Source organism: Fusarium phalaenopsidis, assembly GCF_050370095.1.
Source record: "Fusarium phalaenopsidis strain FUZ10S chromosome Unknown contig_32316, whole genome shotgun sequence".
NCBI lineage: Eukaryota > Fungi > Ascomycota > Sordariomycetes > Hypocreales > Nectriaceae > Fusarium > Fusarium phalaenopsidis.
In genome coordinates, this window is record NW_028145399.1 from 980,527 (window position 1) to 993,865 (window position 13,339).

Consider the following 13,339-nt stretch of genomic DNA (forward strand, 5'->3'; position numbering starts at 1 on the left):
TCTTGAAGATTGAGCTGTTTGAGTTGGACTAGCTGATACAGGCGGTGATAGTCTGTTTGCTTGTTCTAGCTTATCTTTTTTCTGTGTCGGCGTCTCGCTTGACCATGTGCTCTTGATCCCGACATCCCTGTGACAACTTTCCAGATGCCCTTTGCGCAACTCGTCCTCGGCAGCCCCGGCTCTGGAAAGAGTACCTACTGCGATGGCAGTGAGTTGGACCTCATGCCAAGCCTCTATATATCGTGCTAATGGATACAAGTGCACCAGTTCCTTGGCGCCATCGGGCGTGCGTGCTCCGTTGTGAACCTCGATCCGGCCAACGATCATACCAACTACCCTGCGGCGCTCGATATTCGCAACCTGATTAAGCTCGAAGAGATTATGCAGGATGATAAACTAGGACCTAACGGCGGTATTCTGTATGCTCTAGAGGAGCTGGAACATAATTTTGAGTGGCTAGAAGAAGGACTGAAGGAGTTGGGCGAGGACTATATTCTATTCGACTGCCCGGGACAGGTGGAACTGTATACGCATCACAACTCGTTGCGCAACATCTTTTACAAGCTCCAGAAGATTGGCTTCAGAGTTGGTCCCCCCCCTGTTGTTCTTAAACATCTTCAGCTAACAGTCTATAGCTCGTCTCCGTTCACCTCTCCGATTCCTTCTGCCTGACGCAGCCCTCGCTGTACGTCTCCAACGTCCTCCTCTCCTTGCGAGCCATGATCCAGATGGACATGCCACACGTCAACATCCTTTCCAAGATCGACAAAGTCTCCGAATACGAAGATCTACCCTTCAACCTCGATTACTATACCGATGTCGACGACCTAACATATCTGACACCCCATCTCGAGGCCGAATCGCCAGCGCTAAGAAGCGAAAAGTTTGGTAAGCTCAACGAGGCGATCGGTAATCTGATTGAGAGCTATGGCCTCGTGCGGTACGAGGTGTTGGCTGTCGAGAATAAGAAAAGCATGATGCATATTCTCCGGGTTATTGATCGTGCTGGTGGCTATGTCTTTGGCGGTGCTGAAGGTGCCAACGATACTGTCTGGGCGGTTGCGATGAGGAACGAAACGTCCATGCTGGAGGTGCAGGATATCCAGGAGCGCTGGATCGATCAAAAGGCGGAATATGACCGGATGGAGCGCGAAGTCGAAGAAGAGCAGGCTCGCATCCAGGAGGAACAGGCCATGGAGATTGAACAATCCATGCCACCGCCTCAACCAGGCAACTTTGACCCTGACTTTGGGGACATGTCGGTGCCGGCAGACAGTGGAATCAAGGTAGTTAGGAAGAAATAAAGAAATGATACCCGTTCAACCATCTGCGTCGTCCATGGACTCGTCGCCAGAGTCATCGGTAATGTCGAGGACCATTTCTTCTTGGCTCTCCAGCGCGCTGGTTAGGGAGCTCTTGGTGCCAGGTTCCTCCTTTGCCGCGAGGATAAGCTTCTTTGCTTGGCGAATGGCTTCTTCCTCGGCCTTGCGGATGGTTCCACTGACGCGTACGACGCGAAAGATGCATGGTCTGCCGTCCCTGACAGGTACATGATCCATAAAGGTCAAGGCAGACCAGAGCATTTGGTAGTGGGCTCTCGAGCATCTGAGGATAAAGGTGGATGTGGCCAGAGATAGATATTTCACTGTAGCACGCATGAGTATAACACGCCAATTTGGGCATCTAAAGGATCATATCTCACCTGAAATGTTTCCCAATGCTCCAGATCCATAGTCACCAAACAACGACGCGATCTCAGTCCTAATCCCCTTGAGCAGAGCCTGAGGCGTCAGTTTCTCAATGGTAGGTTGATGTCGAACCACGAGATCCGGCAGATTGGGCTTCGCAGGATCAGGTGGGTAGATGATGTTGACAAGAAGATATCGTTCTTTTATGCGCACCATGGTTGCTGAGGCGCGTCGAGCTGCGATGGAGTTGGATGTTGAAGACTGAGAATCTTTGAGATCCAATTCGTGCTAGACTGGCTTCGGTGGTGGACCCACTTATCCCGGGCCAGTGGGGCCGCTCAGCCAGATTGGGGGAGCTTCCCCCGCCATCCATCTTGAGCATGGTCGATCAAGTCATCACTCGCAATCTTTCAACCCAGGCATTTTTGGATATTTGAAGATATATACGCAATTCTAAGAGGAAGCCATACTTGGATACTTCAACTGCCCTCACCATGGCTTCCGGTCCCCTAAAGGCCGCCCTCCTCATCGTCTCAACCACAGCGGCCCAGGATCCATCCACAGATGCTTCAGGCCCGATCCTCAGCCAAGTCTTGAAAGATGAGGGCGAGGGGAAATGGGAGGTTCACGAGACTGCAATCGTCACAGATGATATTCGGGCGATTCAGTCCCGGATAATGGCCTGGACGGATGGGCCAGACGCCGTCAACCTCGTCATCACTACGGGTGGGACGGGCTTTGCAACGGGTGATGGCACTCCAGAGGTGAGACTCTACAGATTTGAAGAGAGCTTGTATGCTCATTCTTGGGATAGGCAGTTACACCCTTGCTGCACAAGCAAGCTCCAGGTCTAGTCCACGGAATGTTGGCAGCATCTCTTGCCGTCACCCCTTGTAAGTTGAATGTTCAATCTCATATTCTAATTCGAAACTGATCAAGCTTTAGTTGCAATGATGTCACGCCCAGTGGCTGGGGTTCGTAACCAAACCCTCATTATCACCTTGCCTGGCTCACCCAAGGGTGCCAGAGAGAATCTCCAGGCCGTCGTCAAGACTCTCCCCCATGCTTGCCTCCAGGCGTCAGGGGCCAACTCCAGAGCTCTTCACGCTGGGGGAGTCAAGAAACTAGAGTCAGACGCAGGTCTGGCAGGTGGAAAGCCCCAACCTGCTGCCAGTCACAGTCACGGATGCCACCATCACGGCCATGGCCATGGACACGGGCATGGACACGGAAACCTCGTTAGACACACAAAGCCAGAGTCTGCTCTGTCGAATGATCCTACCCTGGGCCCGTCACGTCGATATCGAGAATCTCCCTATCGCATGCTTCCAGTGGATGAAGCTCTCGATGTCATCTCAAAGAACACCCCTGAGCCAGAGATCATCACGGCACAAGTCGACCAGTCGGTCATCAACTCAGTCCTAGCCGAGGATGTGCGGGCAAAGGAGAATGTTCCCGGTTTCCGCGCCAGCATTGTGGATGGCTACGCCGTCGTAGCCCCTAAAGATGGCCAACTCAAAGGCGTCTTTCCCGTCACAGCAGTATCTCATGCTGCCCCCGGAGAAGTCGGTGTTCTGAAGGAGGGTGAACTCGCTAGAATCACTACTGGTGCACCTTTACCCCCTGGCGCCACCACAGTTGTCATGGTAGAAGACACGATCCTCAAGACAATGTCAGATGACGGCAAGGAGGAAAAAGAAGTCGAGATCCAAGTTGAAGGCGTCAAGGAGGGAGAAAACGTCCGCGAAGTCGGCAGTGACGTCAAAGAGGGCACCGTCATCCTCAACAAGGGCGAAACCATTAGCGGCGTCGGCGGTGAGATTGGTCTCCTTGCTTCTGTGGGTGTTTCAGAGGCAAAGGTCTATCGGCGACCTGTGGTGGGAGTCTTGTCCACTGGTGATGAGATTGTTGAGTACAATCGTCCAGGGGAGTTGAAGCTCGGCGAAGTCCGCGATACGAATCGCATCACTCTCATGTCCGCCGTCAAGGAATGGGGCTTTGATGTCATAGATCTTGGCATCGCTAGAGACAAGCCTGGATCTCTGGAAGAGACGCTCCGGGATGGTCTCCGACGAGCAGACATGCTCATCACCACTGGTGGCGTGTCCATGGGCGAGCTCGATCTTCTCAAGCCCACGATTGAGCGTGCTCTCGGCGGCACGATTCACTTTGGACGTGTGGCCATGAAGCCAGGCAAGCCAACGACATTTGCCACGGTTCCGGTTAAGGACAATGCAGGCCAGCGTGTGTCCAAGGTCATCTTCTCACTCCCTGGCAACCCGGCCTCTGCTCTCGTCACTTTCCACCTCTTTGTGCTCCCATCTCTTCACAAGCTATCTGGAGTTTCACCAGTCGGTCTTCCAAAGGTCCCTGCCATCGTCTCCCATGACTTCCCGCTTGATCCTCGACCAGAGTATCACCGGGCAGTTGTGACGGTGGGTAAGGATGGCCTCCTCTCGGCCACCAGTACTGGCGGCCAGCGCAGCTCCAAGGTTGGTAGCTTGAGATCAGCCAACGCTCTGGTTTGTCTGCCCAGCGGAAAGGGAACGCTTGAGAAGGGATCAAAGGTGGATGTGCTACTGCTCAGCTCCGTCCACGGAGCGTAGACAGCAACGTTTTGCGGTGACAAGCCGGTGAAAGTCAACTATTCAATGTCATGAGAACTTGTAATTGATCAGATCAAAGCATCTAAGGCATAATTGCCCGAACAAGGCCCTAATTTTGTATAACTTGAGAAATCCCACCTCGTGATGTACACTTCCGCCTCCAAGGGTACAGATACTGGTACAGCCAAAATACGTCCACCCGAGCCAATCTTCCAAACGCCAGACCAAATATTATTGGCGCAATGCATGCATGCGCTCCATCTCTTGCTGGAACACGCAAAATCGATTGCCGGCTGCGAGCGCCGCCGGACTTTGTCCATGTCTAGTTAGGTAGGGGAGAGGGTGTGTGTTTGTGTTTAGTTGCTCTTGCCGAATGGGTACGCCTTTCCGGAAACCAGGAGACCGATGATGAGGCCGAACAGACCGAGCACTGAGCTGAAAATCTCGATGACCAGGATCTTGACGAAACTGAAACTTGTTAGTAGGGGGCGGTATTTTGAAACTGGGCAACATACAGCGAGGGGTCGGCAGCATCAGCAAGAGCAGCACCGCTACCGTTGATACCAACGGCAACACCGCACACGAGGTTACACATGCCGACTGTAATGCCGGACCAGAACAGGGCATATCCGGTGTAGTATGAGTTGGCAGAGTAAAGCTCAGCGCCCGAGACGGCCTCGACCTTGGCGGAGAAGACGATGGCCATGATGACGCCGTAGATGGCGACGACTTCGCAAAAGATAATGGAGATCAAGTTCTTGGTTCGGATGCGCGGCGCCTTGACACCTCCGCCGAGAATCGATGAGCCGGTAATGAAAATGCCCCTGTAGCTTATTAGAGCGACTACTCCCTGGATCTGTGTTGATGATGATGGGGTACGCACCATGCGGCGCCGACGACAGACAGGCCGATGCAGAGACAGATACCCAGACTGGCCCAGGCATAAGGCGAAATGGACTCGAGGAACGCGCCGACATCGAAGGACTCGCCGCTACCGGTGAAGAGCATGTCTAGACACGGGCACCAATGGGTCAGCTTTCATCTCGATAGTATGTGTTATCCTATCCCTAGAGGGTCCGCGTACACGCTCCGACGACGGTCACAAAGGACCCAATGCCGCCCAATCCATAGTAGAGACTCATCGCGGCGGCTCTTTGCTGTTGTTTCGACGGATCCGATGATTTCGTTGGCGATGGCGGGCGTCGACGGTCGGTGGCTTTTTCGAGCTTGAGCTCCTGTAAGAGGTACCTTAAGCTTGGGGATCCAGTCCGCGATGGCGATGCGTGTCCCAGTAGCAGCAGGCAGCTGGAATTAAACGGGACCGACGTCACATGATGCGAGGCTGACGGCTTAGTCATGCCCGCCCGGCCCTCTCCTCCCCTCTCGAGGTATAGGCAGATAGACCAAGCCTCATGAACCTCGCCCTTTGAACAAACAACCAACGAAATTACATTTTACGCCCACGACCGAATTCACGCTTCGAAAGACGATTATACAAGATGGCTACGGGCGCGCAATCATTCTACGAGCTGTACCGTCGAAGCAGGTACGACGCCAAGTCGCTATGCGCTGCTTTGCGACAGCCAAACTAACTTGCCTTGCAGCATCGGCCTCGCTCTGACCGACACGCTCGACGACCTCATCAGCGATGAGCGCATCAACCCGCAGCTCGCCATGAAGATTCTGGGCAACTTTGACCAGGCCATCACGGAAGCGCTCCAGAAGAACGTCAAGGCGCGACTCCAGTTCAAGGTGGGTTGGCTACAACAGCAGTGTCGCGGATCAAGACTAACGAGCGGCGCAGGGGAGCCTCGACACGTACCGATTCTGCGACGAAGTCTGGACATTCCTCATCAAGAATGTGACATTCAAGATGGACACTGGAGGTCAAGCCGTCACCGCCAACAAGGTCAAGATTGTTAGTTGCAACGCCAAGAAGCCTGAGGGTACATGATCGGAGACAAGGCGCGACGGAACGACAAAGACACACACACACACCGGCTATAGACTGGGAAAAAGACACACCTGCCGAGGATTGTTTTGTTTGCATTGGGTGGCGTACGGAAGGATGGTTATCATTACTCTTTTTATTACACACAGATACAGGATATGAGGGTGAGGTTCAAGCTAGGGAACCCTTTTTAAAGTGACGACGAACCTCTATTTATTTTGGGCAAAGGGACCAAGATGGAATCTGGAGACTTTGCACAGCTTGTATTGAAAAATTGAAAAACCATGCTTTGATTTTTAACTCCTTTTTGCTTGTGGCATGACGCAACTGTTGTTGACTTTCCCCAGATTCTGGTTCATGATGAGGCTGGCACCATCAAGTGCCAAACCCAACCGCTCAACCGGGGCGCAGCCACAGCGGTCTCCCCCACTAAATCCACAGGGGGCTCTCCCTCCATCCCTCTCTGTCAAGGGCGCCTATTAGAAGTCGAGCCTCATCAGGGGGGCTATCCATCCTCACGCATCCGAAGCCTCCGACAGCTATTCACCATGCTCCGCAAACGCCAAAAGACAGCTGCTGCAGCCTCAGAGACGGCTTCTACAGAGAGTCCTGCAGGAGACGAGATGACTTCAGCGAGCGGGTGGATGTTCTTTGCTGTTGCGAGCGGTGCTTGTGCTGCTTTCAATGGCGTCTTTGCCAAGCTGTATGTGTAAAACTGGCTTATTCAATGTTGGTTTCGACATTGAGTTGGCTTTTATGGACTGAGGACTATGCTGAACAGACTCTAGGACAACCACGGATCTCACCACTACCTTGTCCAACTGGATCGCTCAACTCCTTGGCCTCTCTTCTGTTGAGCACATTGTTGAATATGTCGTTCGAGCTGTAAGAGGCTATCTCCCCATCTGAATCAACCTTGAAGCTGACATTCACAGCTCTTCTTCGCCCTCAATCTCACCTTCAACGGCGTTGTAAGTTCTCCTTCCAGTTTCATGAAAGCTAAGCTCACACATTATAGATGTGGACGCTCTTCACAAAGGCACTTGCCCGTGGCACATCCACCACACAGGTCTCCATCATGAACACTTCGACGAACTTCATGGTCACAGCCCTTCTCGGCGCCCTTATCTTTTCAGAGGCTCTACCGCCTCTGTGGTGGGCTGGTGCTGCTCTGCTCGTCGCCGGCAACGTCATCGTGGGTAGAAAGGACGAGACCAAGGACGCTGCTGAGGGACCTGCATATGCTCCTGTTCCAGAGGAGGAAGAGGATGCCAGGAAGAATGATGATGAGGATATCATCGACCTGGGCAGGCTATCTGATGAAAGGTCGCGATAGATAGCGCATTATTCACTCAAGGACTGAGTTGGAAAACTGTAGCAGTATGTATGTATAAGTCGTCGAGATGACGCTCAGTAGATTCAAAGTAACAGATCAAACATCCTTCCAACGCCAGCGCATCACCCGCGCTTCCGTCTACTATACTACATGACCCAGATTCAATAACTCGTACTACCGGCGGCTCTCCAGCTCAACACCCTCATCCCCAACCTCTTCGTCCCCGTCCAGGATCTGTCCACCTCTTGCAACCGGACGATCTTCGTCCAGTGAGCTGAGGCGGATCCTCCCACCAGAGAACTTGGAGACCTTGCCGGAAACCCAGTTGCCCGCTCGCCGCAGCAAGTTCCAGAGCTGCTCCTGTCCCTCGTTGATGCGGTGGTCGTCCTTGGGGTTCTCGGCCGCCTCTACCTTGAACTGATATCGGAGGCAGTCCTTGACGGTTACGAGACCGGTGAGTTGGCCGTGATACTCAATGAGGATGACTCGAGGGCCGATTTTGCGGAAGAGCTCCATGACGGTTTCGAGGGGAAGTCTTGGGTGAGCTGTAACTGGTGTCGAGTCCACGTAGCGGCTGAAATCCAGAGTTGAGGATGTGGATGAGTCGCCGTTCATGGTTCCTACTGATACTGACGACATCGAGTGGTTGATGGCTGACGGTGCAAAAACGCACTTGGCAGTCTCGGACAACGGGCTCCCTCGACTCATTCTGTCGATGGCATACCGCAACTCAGTGCTGCCGATATATCCAACGAGGACTTTGGTGTTGTTGTCCTCCACAACTGGGAAGCCCTGATATCGATCATCAGCAAGTCGCCGCTGAACCTCTCCCAGAGTAAGTCCGTGAACTGGCATAGAAACAACAGAAGTTCTCATAACCCGAGAAACAGGAACGCCAAAGTTGTGCTCCTCCTTGTTGTCTAGGAAAGGAAACCCGCTGAACCAGATCATGCGGTCAGCGATTCCTCCCTTCCCAAAAAGCTCGCTGACGGCTTTGGTGACGCCGACGACGATCATGGTGGGCAGGATGTAGTTTAGAGCACCTGTCAGCTCAAACATGATGACCACGACCGATACGGTAATGTGCATGATGCCACTGAGCGCAGCTGCAGCTCCAAGTAGGGCGTATGTACCTGGGGTAATGCAAGGCTCATCGGGCTTGCATGCGGAGAAAAAGACGCTGGTAGGATTCGCCTCGTAGAAGAGCTGAACGATAATGCCCACAGTCCTTCCGAACGATGCACCGATCGCCATCGAAGGTACAAAGATTCCAGCAGGGACCTTGCACCCATAAGACACGATGACGAAGAAGACTCGCAGGATAGTAGCAAGGATCAAAGATACCATGTTCCAGTATCGTCTATCAGGGTCACAAAGCCCATGATACGTCTCGGTCTGCCCGCACTCAGAAAAGAGAATCTCCATGCTCTCCGTCATGTCGATCCTCAAGAAGGCGTTGGGATACGCAATAATGGCAGTGCCTGCTGCCAGGAGGGTCGCTTCAAGAACAGCATACTCCTTCAAGTACTTCTTGCGGAACGACTGAACTCTCAGATTCCACTTAATCACAAAGGCTCCGTAGAGACCTCCGAAGATGCCGATCAAGACGTAAAAGACCAGCTCGAAAAAGTGCCAATCGTTCTTGTACTCGACCTGGAACATGACCAGTTGTCCCGTTCTGAAAGGGTTCATGGCAGCGAGGACGGCTGTTGCGACTAGAGCGCAGAAATAGCTGCGCCATAACGTCTTGAGGGGAAAGTGATTCGACATCTCCTCGAGTGAGAAAAGCACGCCTCCGATAGGACTGCCAAAAGCGACAGCAACACCCGCAGCGGCGGAAGCACTCAGAAACTCCCTCGTCTTGGAGGCGTTTCGCTTGTACTTGTCAAACAGCCTGGAGATGACGTTTCCAGTGCACACAGCATAGTGCACGCTGGGGCCCTCCTTGCCGACTGACAAGCCGGACGCGATGGCCAGGGGTAGGCAGATGGACTTGATGATCAGAGTCCACCAGCCGAGGAAGCCCTTCATGACGAACCCGGCAATGATGCACTTGATCTCGGAAATTCCAGAGCCAGCTGCGTAGGGCGCAAAGGACTTGACTAATGTACCTGCGACAAAGGCGAAGAAGGTCTAGCAAGGTTAGATATGAAGTCTAAGGGGGGACACCAAGCCTACTCCAAAGACAAAGTAGAGGAAATAGTTGAGCGGCTCAAAACCAGTCCACCTATGCCATTGCTCACAACCTATCGTGCTGTTAGCATCAGACAATCTCCCCAATCAACACAAACTCACCATTCTCCTCTCCCCAACAACAAAAGTTCTCGTTCAGGTAGAACCCCGTCTCGCAGTATCCCATCTTGACGTCCGAGAGCCACTCGGTGATGATGTTGAGCAGCGCCGCATTCAGTCCAATCGCCACGCCGATGATGGTGACCACAATCCAGGCCTGCGCCGCATCGTAGCTCTTCCAGAGCTGGTATCGCCAGCCCGGCTGGCCTTTGTCGTAGAGGCCGACGGCCTGTTTCCTCCTCGACTTGCGCTTGGCTTGTTCTCGCGCCGCATCCTGCACCCAATCTATCGGTCCACATATCAGTACTCGGTTCGGGCTCGTTTCGCGATTCGCATACCTATCGTGGTAAAGTCCTATACAAGTCAATACAGGGTCACCAGTCCACCGCGCATGGAGCTTACTTCGTATCTCTTAATCTCGGCAATCTCCTCCTCTATCAATGCCGCACCTGTAGGGGCCGCGCCTCCAAAATCGCCATTCTCAGCATTGGAAAACGCCGAGGACAGACGAGAGACGACCGAGGGGCGCCTCTCCAACCCAGCAGGAGGCGCCAGGCTGAAGGATGATGCTCGCACGTTCATGGCTTCGGCGAAGGGATCATGGTGTCTGGAGAAGCGGTTTCGAGCTCGCGCGGGGTGAACGAGGGTATCAGATCGCAGATATACGTTAGATGAGAGCGAGGCTGGCTTCTCTCATGGATTCGAGTCTACGTTGTAGGTTGAGTGTCGTAATGCGCCAGCATGTGGTCTGAAGGCTGAGATGTGGCTGGGATAGACGCTTCAGCCACAGCGTAGGTCGCGTTTAGTGCTTGCAGCATCGCGTCCACTTCCGCGTCTTGACCCCGAGCTTCTGAGAGTAACTTCAACTTTATCCAGAATAAGGATTCGGCATTACAAGCAGCTTTCTTACGACCACAGGCTTTATCAGAGTCATCTCAGTTTTGATTCTGCAAAGATCTTAAATATTGCGATCTGGGCTTGACAGGTGCTCAAGTGCAAGATAGGCCCTGATAATCCGCTCAAGTTTGAGCAGACAAGGTACGTCTCGCAATTCAGGGTTCGGTCTTTTCGACTACTTTTCTCGTTCCGGTTTTTGTCATTCATGCTGTGTGCACTTATTTACCTGTCTTGCCTGATCACTGGTTTACACCTTGGGTGGCCTTGATCTCACCCACTCAACCCCCTACCAAGTTCTTCCTCAGTCATTTCAGGGCATCACTAACTCTCACAGTCTCACTACTCTCTCCTCCATCTTATCCCTCCTCTGCAAACATGCCCTACAATACCACAGCCATCCCTCCTCGAAAGGAGCCGACAGGCCAGACCCAACTACCACGTAGGTTTCATCCCCCATCTTCACCAGCCACAACTGACATGGCCACAGTGTCGAGAGTAAAGAAGATCATTGCTCAAGACCCCGATATTGGCATTTGCTCCAACAATGCTGCTTTTGTGATAACCCTCGCTGCTGTGCGTTTCACTTCTCACCCCAGCTGGCCCTCGTCTCACTGTCGATAGGAAATGTTTGTCCAACATCTCGCCGAGGAATCACATACTCAGGCTAAGCTTGACCGGAAGCCCCGTCGAAACATTCAATACAAGGACGTTGGTAAGCTAATCTACCCTGACTCTATAATTCTCACAGCTAACACCCCCCAGCAAACGCCGTCTCACACCAGGACAACCTCGAGTTCCTCGAAGACATCGTCCCCAAGACAGTCACCTACAAGAACATCAAGGCCGCCTCCAAAGCGACACAGGCCCGCCTGCGCGGTGAGAATGCTGCCCAGGCTCCTATCGCCAACGGCGCCAGCAAGCCCCTCGTCAACGGCACTGGCCGTCCACGCGCCGACTCGAAGCAGGGTGATCCAAATGAGCAGCTCGAGCTGGAGATGAGACAGGCGGCCGGGGCAAACCGCGACGGCGACGTGACCATGACTGGATAGTTCCAGACGGTCGTGGACTTGAGAGAAGCACGCGAGCCGTAGCTTTGATATCACGTCATGTACACTAGAGGAGCAAAAGAAGTTGATAATACAGCCTCAAACACCGATATTGCAGCAGCTATTGAAAGCCTGGCTCATGTAATTTCATTGCCTTTTTTCCGATTCCCACCCCAGAAACCATGCGGCCGTGGTATTATCACTACTCCTCCATAGCATCCCCATGGATGCCAGAGGGCAGACGCCCCTCGTTCAGCTCCTTCTCCAGCGCGATAATCTCCTGCAGGCTCGTGGCCTTCTTGATGCGCTCCTGTAATCTCTTCTTCTCGGCGTCGGTGAGCTTTATCCGCGACAGCTTCGACGGGGCTTCTGAGCCGTCGGCAGAGGTGGTGAAGTTGGTGGTCTTGATTCCCATGATCTGCGTGCATCGTTAGTATGCAATTCGTAGGGGAGCGTTGTTGGTTGCGTACCTTTGAAGCCAGAGCCGTGGGCTCTTCCTCAGTTCCAAACAGCTCCCGCGCCTTCTCCCGTTCCGCCTCCTTGACCTTTTCGTGATCCAAGAATCGCACCGAGGGGCATCTCCAAAGCACCCAGTATCGGTAGTTCTACTCCACGTCAGTACGCGCCACCTGTACCAGCAACATCCAAAACTCACCTCCTTCTTGGAGGCCGGGTTGTCCACCAACACAAGGTGCGTCAGGCGCGGGAATCCAGCCAGCGCATCCAGGTCCGCAAGCTCGACCAGGTTATTCGACGACAGCACCAGGTTCTTGAGGTTGGGAATGGCCTTTGCGAGGGAAGGCTGGATGCTCGAGACGCGGTTCCTTGCGAGGAGGAGAGTCGTTATGCGGGGCGACAGGGGAAAGTTTCCCAAGACTTGAATGTCATTGTCGGTGAAGTCGATGGCGTCGTGAGGCTAACACGGTCAGCTATACTCCCAAGATGGAGAGTGGAAAACACCTACGCCAGCGACACCCAGGTTCTCAATCGCGGGGATCCGGTGTCCTGTTCACGCCGCAAAGACGAATGTATCAACTCTGCGCTCCTGGGATCAAAAGTGTAGCATCTGCCCTTTTCAAAACGCACCTCGAAGATCAAGCTCCCGCTCCTTGAGAGGGTTGAGATAGGATAGGGAATCCCGGATCAGGTCGGCCGTCAGCCGCATCTTGGGTCTATTCGTTTACCTCGGATTCAATTTTCTGGTCTGTCGTCTTTCGGAGAGGGGTTGTGGTTGCGCGCTGGAGGGTTTTGGCGGGTGGGTTGTTTTGTTGGATGGCGAGGCTGATGATCTTGACGAGGCGGAGGGGAAATTTTGGTGTCGCATGTGTGGCTTGACATGGGGCGCCACAACACCATGCAGCCACTCCATCTTCAACCACCCAGGAAACTTATGATAGGAGATGAGAACACACAGCAGTCTGGACAATTTTATTCTTGTTTCATTTTTAACATTCACTTGTTTCACCAAGGCAAGTCACCCCAGGATAGTAAACATCAACTTGATTTATCAGTCACCTGTGTAT

General features: G+C 53.2%; 9 protein-coding genes across 9 annotated transcripts; 5 read left to right on the plus strand and 4 right to left on the minus strand.

Annotated features, from left to right (window-relative positions):
- Nucleotides 1-144: 144 nt before the first annotated feature.
- On the plus strand, nt 145-1,304 carry LRP88_11892 (GTPase GPN2; the record flags this gene model as incomplete). The annotated part of the gene is made up of 3 exons (XM_083248304.1): nt 145-208; nt 260-585; nt 636-1,304. 3 exons carry the CDS (start codon nt 145-147, stop codon nt 1,302-1,304), a joined length of 1,059 nt encoding a protein of 352 aa, XP_083095734.1.
- A 15-nt stretch (nt 1,305-1,319) lies between these two features.
- On the minus strand, nt 1,320-1,904 carry LRP88_11893 (RNA-binding protein POP5; the record flags this gene model as incomplete). Its single annotated transcript, XM_083248305.1, has 2 exons — nt 1,320-1,645; nt 1,703-1,904. 2 exons carry the CDS (start codon nt 1,902-1,904, stop codon nt 1,320-1,322), a joined length of 528 nt encoding a protein of 175 aa, XP_083095735.1.
- Nucleotides 1,905-2,182: 278 nt separating this feature from the next.
- On the plus strand, nt 2,183-4,294 carry LRP88_11894 (uncharacterized protein; the record flags this gene model as incomplete). The annotated part of the gene is made up of 3 exons (XM_083248306.1): nt 2,183-2,452; nt 2,503-2,581; nt 2,634-4,294. 3 exons carry the CDS (start codon nt 2,183-2,185, stop codon nt 4,292-4,294), a joined length of 2,010 nt encoding a protein of 669 aa, XP_083095736.1.
- A 356-nt stretch (nt 4,295-4,650) lies between these two features.
- Nucleotides 4,651-5,436, minus strand: LRP88_11895 (H(+)-transporting V0 sector ATPase subunit c''; the record flags this gene model as incomplete). The annotated part of the gene is made up of 4 exons (XM_083248307.1): nt 4,651-4,762; nt 4,813-5,118; nt 5,178-5,304; nt 5,379-5,436. 4 exons carry the CDS (start codon nt 5,434-5,436, stop codon nt 4,651-4,653), a joined length of 603 nt encoding a protein of 200 aa, XP_083095737.1.
- A 357-nt stretch (nt 5,437-5,793) lies between these two features.
- Nucleotides 5,794-6,248, plus strand: LRP88_11896 (transcription initiation factor IIA subunit gamma; the record flags this gene model as incomplete). The annotated part of the gene is made up of 3 exons (XM_083248308.1): nt 5,794-5,840; nt 5,899-6,046; nt 6,099-6,248. 3 exons carry the CDS (start codon nt 5,794-5,796, stop codon nt 6,246-6,248), a joined length of 345 nt encoding a protein of 114 aa, XP_083095738.1.
- A 545-nt stretch (nt 6,249-6,793) lies between these two features.
- LRP88_11897 (uncharacterized protein) lies at nt 6,794-7,581 on the plus strand (the record flags this gene model as incomplete). The annotated part of the gene is made up of 4 exons (XM_083248309.1): nt 6,794-6,948; nt 7,034-7,130; nt 7,181-7,216; nt 7,264-7,581. The coding sequence occupies 4 exons, from the start codon at nt 6,794-6,796 to the stop codon at nt 7,579-7,581; spliced, it is 606 nt and encodes a 201-aa protein (XP_083095739.1).
- Nucleotides 7,582-7,755: 174 nt separating this feature from the next.
- Nucleotides 7,756-10,455, minus strand: LRP88_11898 (chloride channel; the record flags this gene model as incomplete). Its single annotated transcript, XM_083248310.1, has 5 exons — nt 7,756-9,714; nt 9,769-9,827; nt 9,877-10,158; nt 10,212-10,227; nt 10,276-10,455. The coding sequence occupies 5 exons, from the start codon at nt 10,453-10,455 to the stop codon at nt 7,756-7,758; spliced, it is 2,496 nt and encodes an 831-aa protein (XP_083095740.1).
- Nucleotides 10,456-11,145: 690 nt separating this feature from the next.
- On the plus strand, nt 11,146-11,819 carry LRP88_11899 (histone-fold-containing protein; the record flags this gene model as incomplete). Its single annotated transcript, XM_083248311.1, has 4 exons — nt 11,146-11,213; nt 11,265-11,340; nt 11,392-11,482; nt 11,533-11,819. 4 exons carry the CDS (start codon nt 11,146-11,148, stop codon nt 11,817-11,819), a joined length of 522 nt encoding a protein of 173 aa, XP_083095741.1.
- A 199-nt stretch (nt 11,820-12,018) lies between these two features.
- LRP88_11900 (U2 snRNP complex subunit LEA1) lies at nt 12,019-12,914 on the minus strand (the record flags this gene model as incomplete). The annotated part of the gene is made up of 5 exons (XM_083248312.1): nt 12,019-12,234; nt 12,287-12,421; nt 12,472-12,732; nt 12,783-12,821; nt 12,903-12,914. The coding sequence occupies 5 exons, from the start codon at nt 12,912-12,914 to the stop codon at nt 12,019-12,021; spliced, it is 663 nt and encodes a 220-aa protein (XP_083095742.1).
- Nucleotides 12,915-13,339: the final 425 nt, after the last annotated feature.